Source organism: Salarias fasciatus, chromosome 11 (assembly GCF_902148845.1).
Source record: "Salarias fasciatus chromosome 11, fSalaFa1.1, whole genome shotgun sequence".
Classification (NCBI taxonomy): Eukaryota; Metazoa; Chordata; class Actinopteri; order Blenniiformes; family Blenniidae; genus Salarias; species Salarias fasciatus.
Window position 1 is genome coordinate 3,944,427 of NC_043755.1, and position 24,920 is coordinate 3,969,346.

At 42.9% G+C, this 24,920-nt stretch overlaps 4 protein-coding genes across 5 annotated transcripts; 3 read left to right on the plus strand and 1 right to left on the minus strand.

Annotated features, from left to right (window-relative positions):
* Nucleotides 1–2,692: 2,692 nt before the first annotated feature.
* On the plus strand, nt 2,693–7,200 carry nmt2 (N-myristoyltransferase 2). Of its 2 annotated transcripts, none has more exons than XM_030101910.1 (12): nt 2,693–2,882; nt 3,248–3,362; nt 4,319–4,460; nt 5,172–5,290; nt 5,382–5,473; nt 5,547–5,663; nt 5,762–5,932; nt 6,029–6,137; nt 6,250–6,420; nt 6,512–6,679; nt 6,810–6,947; nt 7,074–7,200. In XM_030101910.1, the coding sequence occupies exons 1-12, from the start codon at nt 2,773–2,775 to the stop codon at nt 7,092–7,094; spliced, it is 1,473 nt and encodes a 490-aa protein (XP_029957770.1). In that variant the 5' UTR covers nt 2,693–2,772; the 3' UTR covers nt 7,095–7,200. The 2 variants fall into 2 exon arrangements, with proteins under 2 accessions (XP_029957770.1, XP_029957769.1); XM_030101909.1 differs by having other exon boundaries at nt 2,694–2,882; nt 3,245–3,362.
* A 3,023-nt stretch (nt 7,201–10,223) lies between these two features.
* Nucleotides 10,224–12,190, minus strand: rpp38 (ribonuclease P/MRP 38 subunit). Its single transcript, XM_030101912.1, has 2 exons — nt 11,970–12,190; nt 10,224–11,416 (listed from the first exon to the last, which is right to left on the minus strand). The coding sequence occupies exon 2, from the start codon at nt 11,409–11,411 to the stop codon at nt 10,587–10,589; it is 825 nt and encodes a 274-aa protein (XP_029957772.1). The 5' UTR covers nt 11,412–11,416; nt 11,970–12,190; the 3' UTR covers nt 10,224–10,586.
* Nucleotides 12,191–12,269: 79 nt separating this feature from the next.
* Nucleotides 12,270–15,409, plus strand: acbd7 (acyl-CoA binding domain containing 7). The gene is made up of 5 exons (XM_030101913.1): nt 12,270–12,273; nt 13,113–13,180; nt 13,935–14,052; nt 14,144–14,206; nt 14,981–15,409. Exons 2-5 carry the CDS (start codon nt 13,169–13,171, stop codon nt 15,052–15,054), a joined length of 267 nt encoding a protein of 88 aa, XP_029957773.1. The 5' UTR covers nt 12,270–12,273; nt 13,113–13,168; the 3' UTR covers nt 15,055–15,409.
* An 824-nt stretch (nt 15,410–16,233) lies between these two features.
* crot (carnitine O-octanoyltransferase) lies at nt 16,234–24,127 on the plus strand. The gene is made up of 17 exons (XM_030101908.1): nt 16,234–16,359; nt 17,787–17,915; nt 18,136–18,260; nt 18,346–18,527; nt 18,834–18,958; nt 19,203–19,311; nt 20,032–20,125; nt 20,226–20,351; nt 20,423–20,524; nt 20,667–20,750; nt 20,836–20,943; nt 21,039–21,169; nt 21,250–21,373; nt 21,691–21,769; nt 22,035–22,128; nt 22,679–22,798; nt 22,959–24,127. The coding sequence occupies exons 2-17, from the start codon at nt 17,801–17,803 to the stop codon at nt 23,077–23,079; spliced, it is 1,839 nt and encodes a 612-aa protein (XP_029957768.1). The 5' UTR covers nt 16,234–16,359; nt 17,787–17,800; the 3' UTR covers nt 23,080–24,127.
* The last annotated feature ends 793 nt before the right edge of the window (nt 24,128–24,920 follow it).

Genomic DNA, 24,920 nt, shown 5'->3' on the forward strand with positions numbered 1-24,920 from the left:
CGATGCCCTGTTTCTCCACACGGACTGATTTTAAGACTGTGGAACCCAGCAGGCGATCTTCCTCCACTCCAAATAGAAGTTTTGCGTTTCAGGGTTCAGTCAGAGCAGCTTCGTGCGAACGTGCAGCTCCTGTGCTGTTGAACGGTGCGTAGTTCACTGCTAGAGTTTAATCTAGCCTGCCAGAAAGTTCTGTTGACCTCCTCAGAGGAAATGAAACCACTACCTGCTCTTGAGCACGTTCAGATAATGTGACACGCCGCTCTGCCGAGCGGGTGATGGATGTGATGCCACTACAAAACTCGAGTCCCACCCGGAATAAGTTGTGACGATAATGAAGGTTTTTGTAACTGTTGAACCACTGACTGGCATATTTTTTTCGCTCTGAAGGCTATGCATCACTTTTATACGGCTGCTTGAGATGCCTTTTTTGTTTTTTAATCACTTTGATTTTAAATGCCAACATGAAGTATTTTACCTGAAAATAGTTTTTGTTTCTTTTTTTTTTTTTTTTATGTGTTAAGGGCTTTTCTTCCTCACCCGCCTTATTGTTAGAGCTACAAAAAAAGAAAAAAAAAAACAATAATACGTACATAACTGTTTACCTGAAAGCTGTTTTTGCTTGCTGTGCTTCACCTTAACCGTTCCCAGCGATCCAAGTGCCTTTGAACAGCTTCACTCTGCAGCCAGTGTGTGGAACAGATGACCTTATTTATTTCTCGCCTTCTTTTGCCTTCAGCTTTCCTCCTCTACCTCAGTCCTCTCTCTCTCTCTTTCTCCTGCTTGTTAAAGAAAGCATGCAGTAAACTCTCCTCGGCACTAGTGTATTACAAGCTACACTGCAGACATCTCGGAAAATTTCTACCAGCTGCTGCAATCGTAAAATCCTCTACAGTAATCAGCAATCTGTCCCTAAGGAAGCGGTTCAGGACTCGCAGAGGTTTTCAGTGTTGTGCAGGATAGATGAAGTTAGGTGCAACTGTATGTGAGGTAAACTGCAGCTCAGTTCAATGCATTTTCTCTTTTTTTTTTTTGTCTTATTGAAGGGTGAATGTTTGTTTTGAATGTGTCCATAATGTTTCATACTGTCCCTCTGTGATGCTGCTGTGTTATCAACAATGATCAACATACTTCCCATAGAGGTTCATATAGTCATAGCAATCATTATTCACAGTGTGTATAGCTCTTTCCCCAACATCTGCCTCTTCAGAATGATGTGCGAGTTGGTGTTTCGAATGGACTCGACTCTCTTAAAACTCGCACAGCCAGCTCCTCTTCAGTGGCGGAGTCGCAATACAGCATCCCGGGTGTGTAAACTGGTTGTTTGCATTATATTTGAAGCCTATTATTCTAAATAAACAGCCAAACTGAAAATAAATGTGTGTTTGTGTGTTTGAAATCCCTGTGAGTATTTTGTATGTCTCATCAAATGCAAAAGTATTTAAACAAGGATGATCTAACTGATTTGGATTCAGAGACCATGTGCAGCCTAATCTGATCTCACATGGGCTGGACCAGTGAGTAAGGCACTGCCCATGCAGCATTTCTATGATGATCTTATGTTCATCATGTAGGTTTACTGAACTAAAGAAACCTTAAAACCTCACGCAGCTTCCTTCATCGTTCGAACACGTGCAGGTTTTGCTTCTCACAATCATTGCTCTGATACAAACTGCTTATCAGGAGATCTCCTAATGACCTCATTATGTGCAAAAACAGAGGATTTTATTACAGTCTGCTACATTTTCAGTCTTGAATAAAACCAAACATTTTTCACAAGTTTCAGAACTCTTAGTCAAGGCTGCGATTCCAAGTTATTTACCATTTATTTCTACAGAATAGTGTGAACCTTTTTCCACAACACAATAGAATTTAACTTAAAATTAGGTGAAAACAGACAAATAATGCGTAAGTGTTGAAAGCAATTAACTTTTAAAAAAACTGTGTTCCCAGTAGAGAGTCTTTTTTGTGTTATTCAAGGTAAAAGGTAAAGTATTTAACAAATTTCCAACATTGATTTATTTGTTAGACACACATGCAAGTTATCGCCCTGGTTTCTGCACAACACAGCTGACGGTCTCATTAAGAAGATAAGAAGTTCCACTAATGAACCCTGAAGAGGCACACCTGTTCAATGAAACCCAATTTAAATGACTTCCACTGAAGCCCACTGAGAGAAGGAAGAATGTGAAACATAAAAAAGCTGCACACTTTTTTGTTTACTACATAATTCCATATTCCAACTCAACCACTTCCTGAACTTCAGGAGGCTCGTTGTTTCCTGTCTTTCATGATAGGATGAGCTGATTAATGCAGGTGTGTCTGAAGTTGTTACAGAGGTCAGACACACCTGCATTAATCAGCTCGTCCTGTCATGAAAGACAGGAAACAAGGAGCCTCCTGAAGTTCAGGAAGTGGTGAAGTTGTGCATAGAGTCCATCAGTGTGTCTCCTCTCAGATCTCGTATAATTTTAATAGATCCTATACATCTTTCAACCAGTGATTTTACATCTTTTTAAAGGCATTCGTGTTCACCTAATTTCACTTTGCATCCTTTCATGTCGTTTTATCCATCTGTTTGATTTTATTACTGATCAGTGTTTTTTTAAGCTGTTGTCCTGGCTGCGGCCTCCAGGCGGCGCGCTTTCCTTCAACATTTTCTTTGTTTTTTTTTTTCCCATCATCTCTCGCCTGCTGCCTGTGAGCTCTATAATACGGCGGCGGGGAATTTTTTTTATTTATTTTATTTTTTACAATTAAAAGAGCGTTTTTATCATGGCGGAGGACAGCGAATCCGCGGCCAGCCAGCAAAGCCTGGAGCTGGACGACCAGGACACCTGCGGGATAGACGGAGACAACGAGGAGGAGAATGAGCATATGCAGGGGTGAGGGTGGCCTGTCCGCTCCGGCTCCAGACGCAGTAACGCTATCCAGGCAGCCTGTTTATGTGCGGCTAGCTGGCTAACGCTAGCCCACTCAAACAAGACGTGCCGTCTTCCCCAAACGCGGGGGAAGGTGCTAAACGAAGCGTTTATAGCAGCGCCGCTGCGTTGTTTCTGATAGCGCGTGTCTTCACGTACTTTAAAGGTCCCGGCCGAATGACACGAAAGCTGAACGATAACACAAGCTGCTCGTTAGCTAACATCGTGTAGCTCAGCTGTCAGTCGTTGCTATGGTAGCTAGCGTTAGCTCCATCCTCCGTCCACTGATGCCCTGTGCTGTGCTGTGTGTGTGTGTGTGTATGCAGCAGTCCGGGGGGAGATTTGGGGGCCAAGAGGAAGAAGAAGAAGCAGAAGAGGAAGAAAGAGAAACCGAGCTCCGGAGGAGCCAAGTCTGACTCTGCCTCAGACTCTCAGGAGATCAAGGTGTGATGATGGGGCTCTAGACTCGGCTCTGAGCCACTGGACTCTAGAATACTTGATCACTTCATGATCAACTCGTTTCAGGTGGATCCTCACAATCCAGGCTCACAAAGTGCTTTACAGTAAACACTACACTTGGAAATTAAAAAAATATATAACATGCGGGAGTCATGAAAACCCTCACAAAATTAAAGCTTTACGATAAAACAGACTTTGCACAGTCAGTCAGTCCTTGTGACAATTTTGGAATTTTGGAACAAGTAAAATGAAACTAACAGTGGGTATCAGGTGGACTTTCACTTGAAACTCCTCTGGGACCCTGACTTTTCAAGAATTTTTTTTATAGATAAAGTGATTCAGTCACTCCTTGAGTGTTTAAAGTCTTTTAGTCTTTGTATGTTATGTGGGTTTGTTCCTGGGTTGAAAGGGAAATACAGGAACCACAAGTATGTAATGATAACAGGTGACTGACTTTGTTTTTTTTTAAATGAACAGAAATAAGAAATGATTTGATCATTTGTGAAAGCATCTGTTATTTAAAACATAATTTTCTCCAACTGTCAAACAGAGAAAGGAAACTTGTTCAATCATTTGGCAGAAACTCTAATGCATTTAGCATCTTAATGATCCATCAGAGTGCAAGCCAAGAATCAAGTGAAGAGAATAGTGTGATTAAAGTAACTTTGAATGTGACATGGTTGCTTAGAACTCTCAGAAAATGTGTGGAGCTACTGGAATTTCAATCTCAGCATAAAAAGTAAAACAGTCAGAGCCAAATATTTACAAATCTGCTTTCTGTTTGATCTGACACTGATCCTGCTCACTGAACTTAAATCACATGTATTTAGACGTGTCACGTGTTTTGTTGAGACTGTAACGGACCAGTTCAGCTCCTCATGCTGTGTCCCGCAGTTGATTTGTTTTGCTTCCTAACTGATTTGTCCCTTGTCTGTACTCAGAACCCTGGCTTACCCATTCAGAAGCTGCAGGACATCCAAAGAGCCATGGAGCTGCTGTCCTGCCAGGGTCCAGCCAAGAGTATAGACGAAGCAGCCAAGCACAAGTACCAGTTCTGGGACACCCAGCCCGTTCCAAAGCTAAGTAAGTACTGTCCGCTTGGGTTAGATAGACTGAGCAAGAGCGGTATTTACATAAAGAATGCTAGTAAACCCATGATGTTTAGTTTTTTTTTGGTCATCAGTGTATGAGACAGGTGTGTAATAGAGCAGTGTACGGTGTCATGATGAACACTGTAGTGCTCTTGGGGCATCGGAGTCCGGAGACAGAGTAACCAGGAGGGCATGTTACAAAATCACCAGTCAATAAGATGTGTGCGGACTGACTTTCAAACGTTAAAGAGAGGATGGAGAAAAACTTAAAAAATAGCAAATACATCCTCTGACGCATGTTTTTGGACTGTGGGAGGAGAAAACTTACAGACGCACATGAAGAACGATGCCTTCTAAATGATGCCTTCTCTCATGCTTCATTTGGTTTTCTCTTCTCGCTCCGCATTGCTCAAAGTCGGTGTAGCAGCTGATGTCAGTTTTGTAGAACTCTGAGTTTTCTGGAGTGCTCACTCTTTAAACGTCTCGCTCACAGAGTGAGATCCTTGTACTTTTTGTTTTGTGTCTGCCTGGTAAACGTGGAACCACAAGAAGTGCATGATGCGTGTTTGCTGTGAGTTTGTCGTTTTCCCTCTTTTTAAAAGACACTCCGGGCTGCTGCTGTTCAAAATGCAAAGAGGGGAAGGTTTTAGGCCCTTCTTTGTTGTGAACTTTCAGAATAAAAGGAGCTGTGCTATTTTTGCAGATGAAGTTGTGACGAGTCACGGGCCAATTGAAGCCGACAAAGAAAACATCAGACAGGAGCCATATTCTTTACCTCAAGGCTTTATGTGGGACACTCTAGATCTCAGCAGTGCAGATGTAGTAAGTGCAGTGCTTTTCTGAAGTACACAAATACGAATGATTAAAGCAGTTGTGTACCGAATAAACAATGAGTGTTGTCTTTGTTTTTCAGTTGAAGGAGTTGTATACGTTATTAAATGAAAACTACGTGGAGGACGACGATAACATGTTCAGATTTGATTATTCCCCAAACTTTCTCAAATGGTAACCTTTTAAACTATCTCCATTATCCTCCGCTGTGCTTTTACCTCCTGCTAAACGTGTCGTCTCCTCCCAGGGCTCTGCGTCCGCCGGGCTGGTTACCGCAGTGGCACTGCGGAGTCAGAGTGTCCTCCAATAAGAAGCTCGTCGGTTTCATCAGCGCCATCCCGGCTGATATACGCATCTACGACACGTGAGCTCTCATTCGTACCCGATCGCAGACGCGCAGAATGATTTGACTTCCCCGAAAACCGTTTAAATTGACGCAAAGTCCCATTTTTGTCATTCCAGGCTGAAGAGGATGGTAGAAATCAACTTCCTGTGTGTTCACAAGAAGCTGCGTTCAAAGCGCGTTGCTCCCGTGCTCATCAGAGAGATCACACGGAGAGTCAACTTAGAGGGAATATTCCAGGCCGTGTACACAGCCGGAGTTGTTTTACCCAAACCTGTGTCGACTTGCAGGTATGCTGTGCAACATCCTAATGCAGAAGCATCTGCAGGAAGACAAGCACTTCTGCACACTTTTAATCTCTCTCTCCTATTTTGTTTTTGTTCTAGGTACTGGCACCGTTCCTTGAATCCTAGAAAGCTTGTGGAAGTTAAATTCTCCCATCTGAGCAGAAACATGACCCTGCAAAGAACCATGAAACTCTACAGACTACCTGATGTAAACACTTGGCACCGGCCGACTCTCCATCACACTCCCGCCGCAGGAAGTCTGAGGAATTCATGCTCATTTCCTCTGTTTCTCTTCGCCCCCCCCCCCCCCTCCCCCTCAGAGCATCAAGACTCCGGGCCTGCGACCGATGGAGAGGCGCGACGTGCGCCAGGTCACCGAGCTGCTGCAGAAATACCTGAAACGCTTCCAGCTCACTCCCTCCATGGGAGAGGAGGAGGTGGCTCACTGGTTCCTACCGCAGGAGAACATCATCGACACATATGTAGTGGAGGTGAGTGAGTCGGCTCTGTGGCTTCAGGATACTGAGCGTCTCGCCTCCCCGCCATTCAAACCGGCGTGCTGCTCGTCTCCCTCCCTCCCAGGGCACGGACGGCAAACTGACGGACTTCACTAGTTTCTACACTTTGCCCTCGACTGTGATGCATCACCCTCTCCACCGGAGCCTGAAGGCCGCCTACTCTTTTTACAACATCCACACTAAAACCCCACTGCTGGACTTAATGAATGATGCGCTGATCCTGGCCAAACTGGTAACGTGAATGTCGACTCGAGCGTGCCTGTCAATACACCACTGACGATCCGTTTTCAGGAAGATGGAATGCTGTTGAACTGAAGTCTCGTGTGAGATTCCTCATGACTTCTGTGTTGTGTGTCAAACAGAAAGGCTTTGACGTGTTCAACGCCTTGGATCTAATGGAGAACAAGGTGTTCCTGGAGAAGCTCAAGTTTGGCATAGGAGACGGAAATCTGCAGTATTACCTCTACAACTGGAAGTGTCCTCCGATGGACCCCGATAAGGTGGGCTTTGCAGTTGATTAAAATAGGAACTTTATTAACCCCGAGTGTGAAACCGCTGAAGTTACATGCGAGAAGAGAATTTCGTCCCATTTCTGCCCTGACAGCCGCCCGTCGCGTGTGTTTCAGGTCGGCCTCGTCCTCCAGTAGCGGGCGCCCTCACAGACACACGGGCGAGTTTTCCGCCGCCTCTGGATAAACCTTGCCTGGACGTACAGGTAGCCCCACGCTAGACAATGAGAACTACAACCGTTAAAAACCAACCTGGTGACCAAGAGGAGGCTTCCCTCGGCCCTCCGGTCATCAAGAACATTCTCAGTTCGCCCGGCGGTGAAAACTCTTTAAAAAAAAAAAAAAAAAAAGAAAATCATCAACATCCTGAATGTGACGTCATGCTATGCCTGAGATACTCATACAGTCCGATGCTCCCGACATGCTCACTCGCATTTGAAACACACCGGTTTGACATTCAAGAGGATGCCTTGACATTGTGAATTTTGTTTAGTTCTTCCTCCTCCAAAGAGGCTCTGCCTCGCAGGGCCGGCGTGGCGCTCACTTTAACTGACACGGTCGGACATAAGCGATAATCAGATCTGACGAACGCCCGTCTTTCACCCTGTACCATCGTATCAGTGTGGCGGGACGAGCTGCGTTGGAGAAGACGTTTCTGCCGCAAGCGTCACGGAAGAAAATACGTCAACTGTTTAAAAACTACTGTTCACATACATAAAAAAAACACAAGAACAAAAACAGGATTTCACTGAAGGACTCATCCAAGTGGTGCATTTATATACATGTTTTGTCTTTTTTTTTTGTTAAGGAATATATAGTTATGTGTACATTTAAAGCCAGATCATATTTATTCCTGTAGTTTGGGCTGATGGGGGGGGGGGGCAGATCCAAAGTACTCTCCTCATATGTAGAGTAGAAATCACTAAGTTTGTTCAATGTGGATCTCAGTTATCTTTAATGAAGAATGTATTGCATCAACAAAGCACAATTTTTGAGTTCCTAAACAAATAAAAGGGGTAAGATTTAAAAAACATATGTTGCAGTACGTACCGGAAAACCTTTTCACAGCCGGTTTCTTTGGTGTAAAGCGATGGAGTTGATCATTCAAGAGAGCATTTAGACCATATTTACTGTCACTCTCATATTGACATTTGTAACAGACACTGGCAGGTTTTTTTCTTTTTCTTTTTTTTTTTTGCATATCAAAGCGCTGTCTGTTTTGTCGGCAGAAAGCGAAAGCAGCTGAGTAAAGCGATGTTGACAGGCTGACTGCATCAGCAAGGCGAGAACACAAGGAGAAAAGGTCAATTCAGTGTTGAGTGCGTACAAAAAAACATAGTTTGTGTTAAGGACAGTTTTATGATAAGTAAAAGGCCAAACACTTAATTTTACTTTTGAAACAATTGGTGCATTTTCTTTGTGTGTTTTCTGCTGTTACTACTCCAGTAATTTCCGGGGAGATTACGCGTCGCCGTTGATCCGCTCGCTCGCTGGAGGAGTTTAAATCGGGTCTGAGCTAAATTAAAAGGAGAAATGAGCACAACCTCGAAGAAGCATTTAAAGAGCAGGTACAGCAGCTGAATCAAAATATCAGTTTGGTCCCTTTTTCTCGGTCCATTCTTATTACCTTCTCTGCGCTTTGTTTTTTGTTGTTTTTTTTTTAAATCATGCTGTGTTTTGTGTCTCACTGAATTCTACTGTAGGTCTTTTTTATTTAGTGTTGTGCTGCTAAACGTGTGAAGCTGTTCAGATATTTCTACCCATACCTTCCAAAATGTCTTAAGACATCGGTTCTGTCCTCCCTTCCAGTATTTTCTTGCAAATTCCACTTGAGTGAGCATGTTTGAAGGTGATTTTGGGGGGATCAGAGAGTTTTGCCACTTTGTGCTGCAGTGGATCCTTTATGTTAAAATCGTCTTTTTGAAATAATGTTTGTTTTTGTGGCTCCACATAGCTCCAATATTTTTATTTTTTTTTAAATCTGAGAAGATGAATGAGTTCTACTCGCAGGGGAGGGTGTTATGGGCAGTAACCGAGTACTGACACTGGGTGGCGGAGTCAACGTGTGTGCCTTGTGGATGTAGTTGTGTCCCAGATGTGTTGCCTGCAGCTGTTTGAATGAACTACGAGCATGTCAGTCCTGCTGCCGTGTCCATCTTCAGCATCGATGTTCCGAGCCATGCCCTTTAGTCAGTCAACCAGAAGTACCTGCCTTATTTACAAGAGTTTTTTTTTTTTTTCTTCTTTTTTAGACTTTGAGGTAGGGGGAGGGATGGGCGTGTGTACTTTTGAATTGTCATCCAGCTTTCTCTAACTGAAGAACAAATATTTTTATTCAATTCCATTGTAAGCTGTGATAAAGCTGAAGAACTTGTACCAGCATCATTTAGACATGACCCCATGCAAATAACAATCTGTTTCAACGCACACGTCGGCTATACCAGCATGGATAATTGATTGAATAAACTCACTTTGAAAAAGAAAGACGAGTGACGTGTGTGACTTCTGTACATCGAAGACAAACACAAACCGTGTCCATGAAGACTTCTGATAGAAAGTTGATTTCTTCCTGATGTGACACGTCTTGGCTCGTTTAATCATTTTCAGCTCTGCAGAAAGCCTGATATTCAGCCACGATCACAAGCTGGAGTGTTGAAGCAGGGACACGTTTAATACATGCAGGACTTTGCTCTTTCGGAACAAGAGTGCCCAAAACTTATATATGCATTTGACCCGTGTCCCACAAAAAAAAAAAAAAAAAAAAACATACTGATCTGAAAATTAGGGGAGCCACACAGGTGTGGTGGTTAACTCTCTCACCTCACTGGGGAAAAGTTACCAGTTCACGATTGGCGTGGTCTGAGGAGCTCTCCTGTACAGAAGCTTTTTTTTTTTTTTTCCCGTTTCCTCTCGTCGACCTAAAACATGCTTTTGGAGTTAAATGGTAAACTACTCGTAGAAGTGGAGTGTGCTTCCTGACACCATTCTCGTGGAGCTTTTCCGTAACAAAACATCATTATGGATGAACAAACCACTTCATACTTTTGTGATCAATTTCACAAATTAAATCAGTGCTTCAGCTTTTTCTCCTCAAGTATCATTACTTGCAGAATGTGATACTTTTGAAACCTAATCGACATTCAACACCAAGTTTCTTCAGTTGCGTAAGAAATCTCTTTCTTGACATCCTTTGTCTTTTGTTGCAGTTGTGAGTCAACTTTATTGAGTGAAACGGCTCGTTAAAGATTTTCTCCTCTATTGCAGCAACTGTAACACATTGAGACTGAGATCTGTGAACTAATTATTGAACGACCTCATCAAACCACACTTATTGAACACTCCAGGATTATGGTCTTATATACTGTTGTGAAATGAAAATATTTTTGGACAACTTACATATACATATGTCAGTATTTAAAAAAAAAAAGTTAAAATTACCCTTTTTTTTCTGCATTTCTAAATTTATGTAATTGTCAGACTTTATGTCTCAAGAACTCTTTCAATGAAAATAATGTGACAGGCATACATGACGTTCTGTGTAAACTGACACGTCGCAAAAACAGCCTCATTCTAATTCAGTTACATCGAAAGTAAAAATGAAAAAAACAGTTGTGGTCCTTTAGAGTTTGTCTATTTCTTGGGCTTGACTTTTCTTTTCTTAGCAGGATTAGCAACAATTCTCTTCACTTTGAGCGGCTGCAGAGTGCAGGGGAGTGGAGACTTCGACACTTCGTCAGATCCACTCTCCACTTTACGTTTCTGTCCTCTTGTTTCACCCCCTTCCTCCTTCTCCTCCCCTTCAACCACATTTCCAGGCTTCACTTCAGCTGCCGCGCCTTGCAGCCACGCCACATGTAGCGGAGGCACTCGGGGCCTGATGGCATCGACGGCGTCAGTGAACACCTCGTCCTCCGTGGGGGGACACTGTCTGAATCCCAGGGCGAGGACGCTCTTCAGGCCCAGCGGCTCCGACACGCTCTGGCTCAGACGGGGCACCTGGCAGGCCGGCACGCCCCGCGTCACACTCAGAGTTATCAGGTGGCTGGTCATGTGTGTCGGCTTGACAGACTTGCACACGAGCGCCAGCTTCAGCTGGTTCCTCTCCAGAGCCTTGGTGACCTCGTTGATGCCGATGGCCAGCTGCCGTCTGGCGACGGCGTTGGTCCAGCCGTTTCTGACAGGATCTTGCTCTTGTGCGTCCTGGCTCGCCTGCAGATCGGGCTCCGGCGCCGCGGCAGCTTTCTGCTCCTTCTTCTTCCGCCACGGCCGAAACACTTTCACCTCTTTCTTTTCAAGGCCAGCGGAGATCAGTTTGTCCGTCACAGTTTTCAGGATGAAATGCATGTCCTCTTGGGGGAGAGGACTCCACTGCTGGGTGAAGGGTGACGTGAAGGAGGTCTTGACTGGGGTCTGCTTCTTGGCCTCCTTCTTGGCCAACTTTCTTGGGGTCGCCATGCCTCCTGAAATCAGTGCAAAGAAAGAAAGAACCATGTTCAGGGGGAAAGCCAAACACATGTCAGATATGTTTGGCATAACAACAGACCAAATGACAACAGTTAAACATTTGACACTGCATGTAAAGCTGTATGTACACTAATTTACACTGATACACTCATTTAGTTAAATTTACCAAGCATGGCATCAGCAATTAATATTGTGATACAATACATAAACTGCAAAAAAGTGAAAAACTTGAAAATATATAAACAAAGTCAGGTGGGCTTATAAATCCCCAGTCTTTCTTGATTATATTGTCCTCTTTATTGTATGCAGTGACATGAAAAAGATTAAAAGTTTGGGTCAATTACAGATTACAGTCAACACTGAGGCGAAAAACAAAAAGAAAATGAGGACAAATGTCGCGAAAATTAGTCCGGTAAAGGTGGCACGATATGCACCAAAAAGCGCTTTACATATCAGTTTTAACTTGACTATCGATCCCACCGTGATAGATAATTCAAAAAGTCTGAAATCTGTGCAATGCAACTGAATGAATGGAGAAAAGATACTCACTGTCAATTTTAATACAGATGCGTTCAAAACACGGTTGGTTTTTCTGTATTATTATGACAAAGTCAAAAACGTTTTAATTATCGTTGCTTTAAGAGGCCTTTAAAGCAGATCGACAACCTGAAAGCGTTTGTTTAGATCCGTGTTTCCTTTACGATTCAGCATGGGGTGATTCACAGGGCGCCGCCATGTTGTTTGAAATCTAAAAACTTTATTTAAAAAGATTAAAAGCAAAACATTGCTCCACGTCTCCGCCCAGCGGCGAGAGGCTGTATGACAGCATAATGGTCTGAATCTGAGAAAACCCGTTTTGATGTTGCTTTTGCAATTCATACAACCTGGATATCAAATTTGTGAAATAATTTGCCAAAACCAAAACTATTGAAAACTTATAAAAGGGTTATAAATCAAAGATATTAATGTAAAAAAAAATGGATGATTACCATGCATTACCATATATGACACCCTTATTTCTTCTTGTAGCATCTGAAAACACTCACAAAATGACTTTAATATGTCCTCAAAAATCTGCTTGAACGTCTGGAATGTGCAATCTCTCTTTAGACTAATGTTGACCAACCTGTCACTCTTCCATCCATCCATTCCAGATGCCTTTTTGTCCTGTTCAGAATGTTAGACACTGGAGTCAATCCCAACTAACTGTGGGTGAAGGCAGGATGCGCCCTCAACAGGCCTCCAGTCCATCACAGGCTGAACAGAAACCAAATTTACACAATCACACCTCGGGCCAATTCAGATTCACCATTTAACCTCGATCATGCAGGTTTTGGGATTGTGGGAAGAAACCTACCCACTCATCCAAACTCCACACAGCTCACTGTGAGGCGAGAGAGCTAACCACTGCACCACTGTGCAGCCCTGTCACTATTCAAGATGCACAGTTTCTGAAGCTTTCAGCTTATTTGAACAAATTCACCTTCTTAACCCCTATAAGACTAGAACTGCATCAAACGTTGAGATGCCCCTCAAGTAGAGCAGACTGCTCTCACCCCACCGTATTACGCTGTGAGTGACATGCCCGCAGCCAATCAGCTGCTCAGTAGCGCTCTGGTCCCGCCTCCGCGGGCCTCTGATTGGCTCACAATTCTGCATCGATCAGCTTCTGCTGCAGTTACAGCTGCGCAGCAATACCCCTCCGACGCAAACGCGCCAGGCTGAGCTGCGAATCTGCACCTGTCGAGATGTCCCTCCAGGTAAACGATAAACTCACACACACGCTCTCTTTGTTTTTCCCTGCAGCTGGTGTGGTCGCGCCTCCACCGCTGTGCGGTGAATAGCGGCTCCATTGACGATGCGAGGCGTCATCCATCTTTGAGGAGGTGATGGGTGGATGCGAGGAAAAGCCTTTCAGATTATATCTTGACCTCTGTGGTCCTGATGCTGCTACTGCAGTTAACCCATCACCACAGACAGCTGATTTATACACAGTTTAATATTGCTAACTCTGCACAATGATCCTGACTTGCTGACTTTCTTTTCTTTTTTTTAAACAGTTATGAATAAATACTTTTCTCACTCACGTAGTTCAGATTTTCAAAAACAGGATCATTGAGTTGCGTTTCTTCTGATTCAATATAGCTTTGAGGGATTGTTGGTGTCTATTTATCTGAAAACTGCTTCCAGTGGTCTATAATTATCAGTTTTGCCGTGTCCCAGATCCTTCAGACAGCCGATTATTCAAGCAGGGACAAAAGCAGTAAAGTGTTGAATAAAAGCCCATTGTTTGTCTCCAACTGGTGCAACAATCGGTTTCCCAGGCTTTACCCCATACCGAGAATAGCATGCACAGTTTTCTCACTCACTGATTAATTAATTTTTACATTAATTTCTGATGCACTGAATTTGGCAAAAAGTGAAATACTTTTACCTTCCCCTCGCAAATATCTCAGTTACATTCATTTTAACTAGTGTGGACGCAATGTTATTTGATCTTGTGTTCCCTGGCAGGCAGACTTTGAGAAGGTGGCAGATGACGTGAAGAAGGTGAAGACCAGACCGACGAACGAGGAGCTGCTCGACCTGTACGGCCTCTACAAGCAGGCCATGGTCGGAGACATTAACACTGGTGTGGATCGTTACAGATGAACACAGCAGCTCATATGCAAGATCTCTAAATTTATTCGGGTGTGTTTCTGCTTTTTCTCCTACAAATGCAGAAAAACCAGGGATCACAGACCCAAAAGGAAAAGCCAAATGGGACGCCTGGGACTCCAGGAAAGGTCATTAATCCATTAATCTATTTGGTCATAACACGTGTTTGTTTTTTGTTAGAAAGGAATGTATTATAACGCAGTGAAACAATTACAGCATCTCATCAGCACAAAAAAAAGAAAAAAAATCAACTTTTATTGCTTATGGTTATTTACAAGATGAACTATCTCTCAGTGTTAAAAGCTTTTACAGGCTCTTTTGATTGATCTACATATTTCTATGATATCTGTTTATATTGTACACTTCTACAGAGTTTGCATGTTTTTTTTTGTGTATTCTTCATAATGCCTCGCCCCTTTGAATTGGACATAATTTGATTTTTCTTATTGATATTCATAGTTTATTTTGTGTCACATGGTTTTATATCATATTTTTTCTGCTAAATGATGTTGTAAAGATTTATATATATATTTATTTATGCCATTGTTCATCATTCATATGATCTAAATACAACGATTTACTTCAGCCACTGAAGACACCTTCAGTTTTGCTCTTATTGATTCAAACATAAATGGGATATGTGGCTCAGCAGTGTGACTTCTCAGTATTCTGATAGATTCTCAATTGCTTGTTTTCTCTCAGTTTGTCAAATGGATGTTAAGATATTTCAGTGAAACCATCAAGTTTGACTCAACAGTGGTACTGAAAGAAAACTGTAAACTATTTCTACCGCTACCAGGACAATTCAGCCTGAAAATATTGCCTAAACAACACATCAACATTTACATTCTTGAAAAACAGGATCGGATTAATGCCCTAATGCTGTGTTTTCACTCTTTTAGGGATGTCCAAGGATGACGCCATGAATGCCTACATCACGCTCGCAAAGGAAGTCATCAGCAAATATGGGATGTGAGGGTCATGATAAACAAACGAGGCAGAATTAATGCAAAAATGGTCTGAAGACTACAAATTAATTCTCTAAAATGAAGCTGCTAGCTATTTAACAAGTGGCCTTCTGCGTTCAGAGGCAATACCTACACTGAAAAAATGTGATTTTAAAGATTTCCCTTTCATAGGACTTTTTTGAACTTATTCTCATTTATTGCATTATGCAATCAGACAACTCCTATGCAGCCTTTATTGTGGTAAATAATGTTGCTAGTTTGCTAGATACTGTACTTGGACTTTTAGCCTGATTAACAACACAAATAACAAACTCTCTACTGTGAACACAACGTTTGAAAATTAAACTGCTTTCAGTACTGTTTTATCTGTGTGTCTTTTTTCCTTTCAAAATATTGACTGGACTTTCATTTAAATGAAATTCTGTTGCTTTGCTTTGCACTATTGTTTTGCATTTTATCCAAACACAGATGCAAATCAATGGTAAATAATAGTCATGACAGTGAGTTCTGAAACTCATGAAACATTACCTGGTTTTATGACTGATTCAGGGCATAAAATGAGGTAGAATAATGTTGCATAGTGTCATATTCATTACTATGGGCTATTTATAGTCATCAGTTAGCCCAAAATTTGCATTTGGGTGGTAGAAGGAAGCTGAAGTACATGGAGAAAGCTTAAATACACATCAGATGTTGAAGCCCCACCCAGATTCAAACCAGGGATCCTGTCACAATAGCCTAAAGTAAACCTAAATTAATCTTTCTCTCAGGAGATAATGCCGATCACCTTCCATTCCCGTGGTCGGTTGTTTAATTCCCCATCGTACCTCGTCTGTGAATTGTTCATGAAAATTAGCTGTATTTACTTGCAATATTTCAGATTGAGTGGTGAGATTTTTTCCATTTACATGAAAACTGACGACAGCAATGAAACTGATGTTCAGTTTCATATGCAGGCAATATATGTATAGAAATAAAAAATAACATCGAATTAATATTATTAGATAATCAGTATTGATTAAAGTTGTGAGGGGCTGTCAGAGGTTTTTGCCCACGGCCCTGCAAACCGCACACACGTCAGTGCACGCTCGCGCTCCACACCACATAAAAAAAAAAAAAAAAAAAATGGGTCAGCAGCCTGCGCATGCGCAGTGGCGGGGCTGGAGCTGTGCTCTGGTTCAGTGGGGGAAAGGTGAGCGGAGCTGCAGCTGCGGTAAACAATACGCCAGACGGACCAAACTCCTCCAGTCTGCAACACAGAAACGCACCAAACCCGGAGACTGTCGGCTCTGAGAGGAAGCTGCGGGCTGAAGGTGAGCGAGCAGCGGAGCTTTAGCACCGAGTTGACGCCGCTGTCTGTCTGTTGTTGTTGTTGTTGTTGTTCTTGTTCTTGTTCATTACTTGCAGAGTTTAATGCGCCGCTTTTAACGCTGACTCACAATAAACAGGTGGAATGTAGCTCCAGCTGAACGGAGGCGAGTTATTCTGCTTTACATTTAGTATAAGCATTCGGCCAAATGGTGCGAACAATATCTGTAGTCATGAAAAGTTGATTGTGAGCCTTTTAATCATGGCAGCGACTGTAAACCGCAGGGAGAAAGTTTAAAGCTGCAGGACAGCAACTTCACTGCTGGTGGATCTGAAGACCGTGAAAATTATAATTTACTAAAACGTTAAAGTTGCTCCTGCAGAGAAAGTTTCATTTATAACAGTTACATCTCTGTTTTTGCTCATGCACAGCTGTAAAACAGTGACTTTTCGTGGGTTTACTTTTCACTGTCACTTTAGCCTCCTGAACGTTTTCAACTTTTAGTTCATGTAAAACATTTCGAAACGCAGCTTCGGGGTTTTATCCTTCTGTACTGCTTCATTCAGGTTGCAGGAGCCGATCCCAGTGGACTATGAGCCAAGTCAGGTCACAATCTGTACAGGCCATCAGTTCATCACAGAGCAGATAGACAGGCAAACACACACACACAACACACACACACGTACCAACAGGCTATTTATTTGGAGTCACTAATTTGGAATGTGGGAGGAATGGAGTACCTGGAGAAACCTCGGATGTAAAACAGTCTGGATTTGAACCATTGACTGTTTGCAAAGAGGTGTTTGAGGTTTGTTTGAGGTGAAGTGAGGTGAGGTGAAGTGAGGTGAGGTGAGGCGAGGCGGGAATGTTAACCATGTCCAGCTTCATACTCAAAGTGCTGATCATCATTTTATCAACAGTCTTTTGTCTTCAGCACACCTGATGTACATGCACATTCGCAAAGTGTGAATATCACTGAAAGAAATAGCTTCATAAACCATTTAAAAACTCACTGCATATAATCTAAACCGTTTGAAGCATGTTGGCAGTCATTTCCTACATGGTGAATAGCTTTGCAGTGTGTGAGCTTAACTTGTTCAGTGCTTATGAAAGTGTGAACGTTTCACCCAGATTTCTTTCTGCTCATGTTTTTTGAACATAATAAATTAAGTCTTCCAGAAAACGTTCTGCTCAAACATCCCTAACATGAATGACTGCAGAAGTCTGATAAAGTCTAGTTCATTTGAAGCGGGTGCACTGGAGCAGGTCACACACCCTGGTAGGGTAATGTGTTGAGAACTTCTGATCCAACTTGTATATTTTTTATGCTACTAATTTTTAATTTCCCACTGTGTTACTTGGTCGTGTTATTTCGCATGGGGTGAAAAAAAGTTCACTGATCTTCTCAAACGAGCTTTATTTTTGTTGCAGAGGGAAAAAAAAACATGTCGAAGCAAGTATCGAAGTCTCTGCCAGAGCGGACCTTCCAGTACCAGAACTCTCTGCCGCCCCTGCCTGTGCCGTCGTTGGAGAGCAGCCTGTCTCTGTACTTGGACGCAGGTGAGATTGCTCCGTTCCCCTGATCACTTTGCTTTAAGGCTCTTTGAAAATATTTACAAACTGTAAATCAATGTAATTTATCCCCATCGCTTCTGCTTATCTTCATCTGAGGTCATTTTAAATGAGACTCTGCAGATTCACATCAGAGGATGTTTATTCTTCATAATAAACCGAAGCAGGTGCTCTTACGTAACATTTTTTGGTTTCCATGCCGCTCCAGTCCGTCCTTTTGCGTCTGAGGATGAGTTCAAAGCTACGGAGGACATTGTGAGGAAATTCCAAGAGGGAGTTGGCAAAGAGCTGCATCAGAAACTTCTTCAGAGAGCGAAGACGAAGAGGAACTGGGTGTGTAACTGAGCTCTACGGGACCTGCTGTAGTGTTTTTTGTTTGGGATATCGTGCTCATCTGTCTGTTTTGTCCTCCGGTCAGCTGGAAGAATGGTGGCTCGACGCTGCATATCTGGAGCTCCGCATCCCCTCTCAGCTGAACGTGAACTTTGGGGGTCCGGCGCCGTACCTGGAGCACTGCTGGCCCCCTGCAGAGGGGACCCAGCTGGAGAGGGCCAGCATCAGCACCTGGCACACACTGCAGTACTGGGACCTCATCCGCACGTAAGATAGGCTCTCTCACACACTTTGTGTTGCCTGAATGTAGTTTACAGGAATGGTGCTGTCTTCTAAATTTTACATTTTCTAAACTGCACTTCTCCATTTCAGCACACTTTGCACAGTTTTTGTAGAAAGTCTGCAGGAAGGCAATCTTAAACATTGTTCATGTTTGTTTTGTGTCAATCTGAAGCCTGTCAGATGCTTTTCTGATTGAATTACTCCAAAGCCATGTGGCAGTTTTTCCTGCACAGACCTTACACACAGTACTGTTTATATTATTTATTTACTTTTATTTCTTTCATATTTCAGAGAAAGGCTGGCTCCCCAGAAAGCTGGTCAATCGCCACTGGATATGGACCAGTTCAGAATGCTTTTCTGCACCTGCAAAGTTCCTGGAGTAAACAAAGACACCATTCACAACTACTTTAAAACTGGTAAAATAAACTCTCCTTCAATGTTTAGCCTTCTCGTGCAACACTTTATCCACGATTTTAAAATGATGATATGACTTTTTCTTTATTAAATATAACTGTATTTCTATTGTGGCTCTGATCCTTATTCTAAACCTTTGTTTTAACAGTGAAATAACTTCCTGTCACCTCGCACGGTGCACGGATCTGGCTTTCTGTGTGTTTATTTGGATTTGCGGTGACTTGTGGACTTTTTGCTGTGCTGTAGAGAGAGAGGGTCCCTGCCCCTCCCACGTGGTCGTGATGTGCCGCGGACGTCTCTTCACCTTTGACGCGCTTCACAACGGGCAGATCCTCACTCCTCCAGAGATCCTCAGGTATTGATCACACATGAATAATCGCATCGCTGCGGAGTAGAATGGAATGATCAGCAAATGGGGGAAGACTGTGAATCAGTACATGTTAGCACAGCCAAATGATTATTTTTATGATCATTTTGTTGAGATTTGGTAAAAGTATACCTCCTCTCTGATTCAGTCTTTAACCCTAAAAATCAGCTTTAGAGTTGTATAGATTTCCAAAAACTCAGAAAATCAAAATTTGTAGTCTAAATAAAAAAATGGGTTGTAGTATAGAAAATACTAGGGGCCAAAAGAATAAGTATTCACTATGAATCAAACCAGTTCTGTTATAGTTTTCCTTTTGAAATGTTTGATTTCAATCAATTTATCTCATTAATAGAAACAAAATTCTATTAAGATGGAAATAATGGTGAATGCTAATACTTGAAAATCTGCAAATTAAGAGAAATAAACAAGAAATAAAACATAATTTTGAAGGACGACATATTTAAGAAGGCCTTTGTAAATGTGTGATCGCCATTATTATGACGTTAACGTTACTCCAAAATATTGTGACGTTAGTTTTAGCTGCTTCATGCTGCTGCTTCAGGCCAATGATGAACGCTGAAGTGTGGACATCCATCAGTTTATCCATCTCTCTGTCGGTGCTCTGCCATTTCTCCCGGAGTCGATGTTAAAGAGCTGAACTGCAGAAGAGAAAGCACCCGGGGCTGACGAGTGTGTTTTATGCTGCAGGCAGCTGAGCTACGTGAAGGAGCGCTGTGCCGCAGAGCCGGAGGGAGAGGGAGTGTCTGCTCTCACCTCAGAGGAGCGCACCCGCTGGGCAAAGGTACCGATGCTTCGTTTGGGTCGGCGGGACTCATCCCCGAGTTCTCATATTACCACGAGACACTGGAGGGTCAGCGCTCGGTTGCCGCTCTCGTTTGCAGGCCAGAGAACATCTCATTAACATCGACCCGCACAACAAAGTGATCCTGGAAACCATTCAGAGCAGCCTGTTCACTGTGTGCCTGGACGACGCCAAACCCTTCTCCACCGCTGAGAACTACACTAATGTATGTACCGCACAGCACTGAGGCTTAAAACGGTTGAGGCATGAAGCTACATGTGTGTGATTCTTCTTCAGATGGCATTAGAAGTCATGACCGGCGATCCCACCGTCCGCTGGGGCGACAAGTCGTATAATTACATCGCGTTCTCGGACGGCACCTTTGGATCCAATTGTGATGTGAGTTTGTTTTGTTCTTCACGTGTGACGCAGTAAGATAGAATCCCGCTTTTCTTTCTGTTTCGTTGTAACCAACAGAGTCCAATGTTAGAAAATAAATTTTAAATTAAAAAAATAATCTAACTCTAAAATGTCATTGCAGCATTCCCCGTATGACGCTATGGTTCTGGTGTCCATGTGTTGGTACGTGGACCAGCAGCTGAAGGCCACTGGAGGCATATGGAAGGTAAACACTGGTAATACCTTCATTTTGTGTGTTCACTGTGAAATGACCTGCTGAAACCAACGTTCCCCGACTCCTCGCTGTTCAGGGTTCCAGCGCCGTCAGGCCCATCGCCCGTCCTGAGGAGCTCATCTTCACCGTGGATGAAAAAGTGCGCGGCGACATCAGCCGGGCCAAGGAGCAGTTCCTGCAGTCGGTGAGCCGGCGGTCCACGCAAAACTACGTTACAAGAACAGGATGTAGCGGCGCGTAGTCCAGGTCGAGTCACACACTCTGCCTCTGGGTTCACAGGCCAGTGACCTCCAGATTGTGTGTTATGCTTTCACTGATTTTGGGAAAGCTGCCATCAAACAGAAGAAGCTTCATCCAGACACCTTCATCCAGCTGGCGATGCAGTTGGCCTACCACCGACTGCACAAACAGTAAGCAGTCAGTGACTCATCCTGGTCCCACGTTGGATGAAGTAATTCACTTTCAATGTGATCGATTCCTCCTTCCTCAGGCCAGGAAGTTGCTACGAGACGGCGATGACTCGCAAATACTACCACGGCCGGACGGAGACGATGCGGTCCTGCACCCAGGAGGCCGTGGCCTGGTGTGAAGCCATGCTGGACCCCACAAGAGATGTAAAGCCCACACTGAGCAAACCTTTTAGCTGTGAAGGAAATGCTGCAGAGCAGAAATGCTCTCAAAAAATAGAAAGCATTGAAGCATGAATCTCACTGATTGTTTGAAACGTTGACTTAACCTGTCAGTTTCAGTGTGAAAAAGAAATCTCTTCCCATGACCTCAGGAACACTCAGCCGTCTTTAAACAGACCTTTTCACACTGATGGTTCCAGGTCCCGGTCTCATGAGTCTGACAGTAACACACAGAACTGGTGAGATCAGAGAAGAAGTGACAGTAGAAGTTGTAAAAATGCTGCTTCCTCGTTTTCCCTCAGGATCACTCCAAGAGGAAAGCCATGCTGCTGGCCTTCAACAAACACAACAAGCTGATGGCCGAAGCTCAGGAAGGAAGAGGTTGGTTGAATCTTCATGTAGCTGCTTCAGATAACGTGTGTACCAGGAACTTTAGGAACATCCGACCATTTGCTGAATTTGACTTCAACACTTGAAAAAAAAATGAACATGTGATTAGTTCAAGTGAACCGAGGGCAGGAGATTGATGCAGTTGTGAGACGAGGGAGTTTAAACTTTGACATCTGAAGTCCGTAAGATGGAGGTGAAACATGAAAGATCAGTGGGCGTCACGTTGTTTTCAGATCATATTTTGTGACGTTGGCAGGTTTTGACAGACATCTTCTTGGACTGTATCTGATCGCCAGAGAGGAGGGGCTTCCCACGCCGGAGCTGTTCTTAGATCCGCTCTACCCAAAGAGGTACAGCCTTTAAAGCTTGTGTGTTGCATGAATGAAAAAACAGCGTTATGTTTTCAGCATCGCCTTTTTAAACTCGCTTAAATACAGAAGTTAATTTAAATGCAATAACTTCTGGTAACTAATAATATTTTGTAACCTCTGAGGACTGCTCACAACATATGTGGATTCCCAGAAACCTTCAGGCACTGTGCTGGCCACCATTTAACTGTTACAGCATCTGTTGTATAATATGGATTGCATCGATCCTTTGATTTATTCCTTTGAATAACCTTCGGCCAACAATCCATTTTTATCTAGATGATCAGTGCAATCTTCTGCACTGCTCATCTTGATGTTGATCTAGTTGATCTGATGTTCTTCTTAAAGCCCGATAAAAATCTAAAGGTTATCAACCTCGGAAAATATGTTTTTGGCCTGTTTGTTATAATATATGTGTACACTTGTGGACTTGTGAATGCATAAAAACAAATTTCGCTGTAAAACTGGAAAACAAGTGCAGGAGTCGTAGGAAGTGCTGCTGAACTGTGTGTGTGTGTGTGTGTGTCTGCAGCGGCGGTGGGGGGAACTTCGTGCTGTCGTCCAGCCTGGTGGGCTACACCACGGTTCTGGGGGCCGTGGCTCCCATGGTGCACCACGGCTACGGCTTCTTTTACCGCATCCGAGACGACAGGTGGGCAGATTCACACGCGAGCCTGTTTTAAAGCAGCTGAAGCCATCAGGGGCTGAATTAAGTTCACTTCCCTTCAGACTTTCACTGAGAGATCATACCGATCTTTGATTTCTTTGTTTTTATTATTTTTAAAAATCCACCTGCCGGTTCTTCCTTTCAGGATTGTGATCTCCATGAGCGCGTGGAAATCCTGTCGCGAGACCGACGCTGCGACGCTGTACAATCAGTTCACTCGCTCGCTGCACGAGATGCTCCACCTGGCCACCACCTCCCAGCTATAAGCTCTTCCACCCAGATGATTTCAACAATTATCTTTCTCTGCTCTGTCCGTCAGTGAGTGTAACGGCGACAGCTAGAAGAGCACAAATCAATGCAATCGTGCCGAGCCTGTACGATGAGGTGAAGGTGATTTCTACTAGTCTAACAGGAACCTGAATCTGTGATTTTTTTGTTTTTGTCTTGTAAATTTTCAAATCTTTTTTTTTTTTTTTTTTGTCTATCTTGATTGTATGGCTTATCAGATTATTGTTAGAATTTTTACGGCATTGATCCATATTAAGCTAAATGTGTGTCCTGAATGAGTGACAGCTGAACTAAGATTTCTTCCTTATTGTACGGTTGGCATTGGGTCGCATTCCAGTAAAACTCATAGGAACTGTGATAGAAAGTCGAAATAACGAAGCGCAGGATTTCTCAAAGGTTTTTATCATTCTCTCTCTTTAACTGAGCTTTGTTTTTGTTATTTTTCTTTTTTTATTCTGGATTCCAGTCATGAAAAAAGGATATAAACTGAAACAGTTCCTACTGTCAAAAAAAGGGTAGACAGTTTTGTACGTATTATTTCAAATGAGATCACCAACAACATATGCCACACATAAGCCACTCACTGTTATAACCGTTACTGTACCGCTTCGTGTGTTTTCACAAAAATACCCTGAAAAACAGAGAAACGAGCTCAAATAGCCGACGATGCTGCACACAGGACTTATAGTTGCAGCAGGTCTGAATGATCGGAAAACTGCAGCAGTTGAGTTTATAGGTTAACGTGCACGGTGTTGTCGTTTTCTTTTCTGTCACTATGAAAGTGTGTCGACGGCAGGATCGGCTCATCTGTTCACCGCAAACAAAACGACAGCTGCATCTCCAGTTCAAACTCTGAGCCTTTCTGTATATTTTAGAGTCATTGAACATGAACTAAGCCTTTCTTTTTAGATCATTCTTTAGACTAAACAGCGACCTTGTTCATATTTTCTTTTTTTTTTTTTTTTTTAGAATTAGCTGTCCAGAGCCTGATTTTTGGGGTTAAATATTAATAAATACAAAAGAGCTTGATTGTGTAACTGTTTTGCTTAGAATATTTAGCTTTTCTTCACGAGCTTCCATGATGAGTTGTTTTAGCACTTTGATCCAAATCTTTTGAAATAATGACCCCTGCACCTTTTTAGTTCTGCACTCTTCAGTTTTTGTGCTCACGCCCATCAAGCTAAAGACACATGAATGTCATCTCGGCCTTATCTCGGTGTAATAAACCATTTGTCGTCGCCTTCGCGCTGCATTTGAGGCCTTAAACAAATGTGACTGCTGACTGAGCTTTCACGAATGGTGAAACGCCATGAGATTGTGCCGTTTAATTCCGAAATGCCTCGTGTGTCGTGTTGTAAATATGAATCATTTAACAAAATAAATCTCTGAATGAAACGACGTGGGCAATGATTCAAAGGTCTGAATGTAAAACTTTTAATAGTTACATACTGCACAAGCACATTCTCCAGAAACATGAGTCTGCATACAGTACACAGGATTTTTGCGTAGTTCAACTCTTCAGGCACTTTTGCTCCTTTATTTCAGACTCACTAAAAGGCATCAGTGAAATTGTAATTGAAGACCTCGCATAAATATATATTTGCTATATAATACAACTACATTACCACAACGTCAGTCGTAAAGGCACATGTGACAATGCTTCAACTTTACATTAGTAACTATTTACATTCAACAGAAGGTGGCACCCGGAATTAAAACTTCTACTTGCATCAAGCTGCACCACCCAAAAAAAAAAGAAAGTATTTCCTGTTTTTGACAGTAAAGGATGAAGATCTTCAATGACAAAGCAAAGATTTTC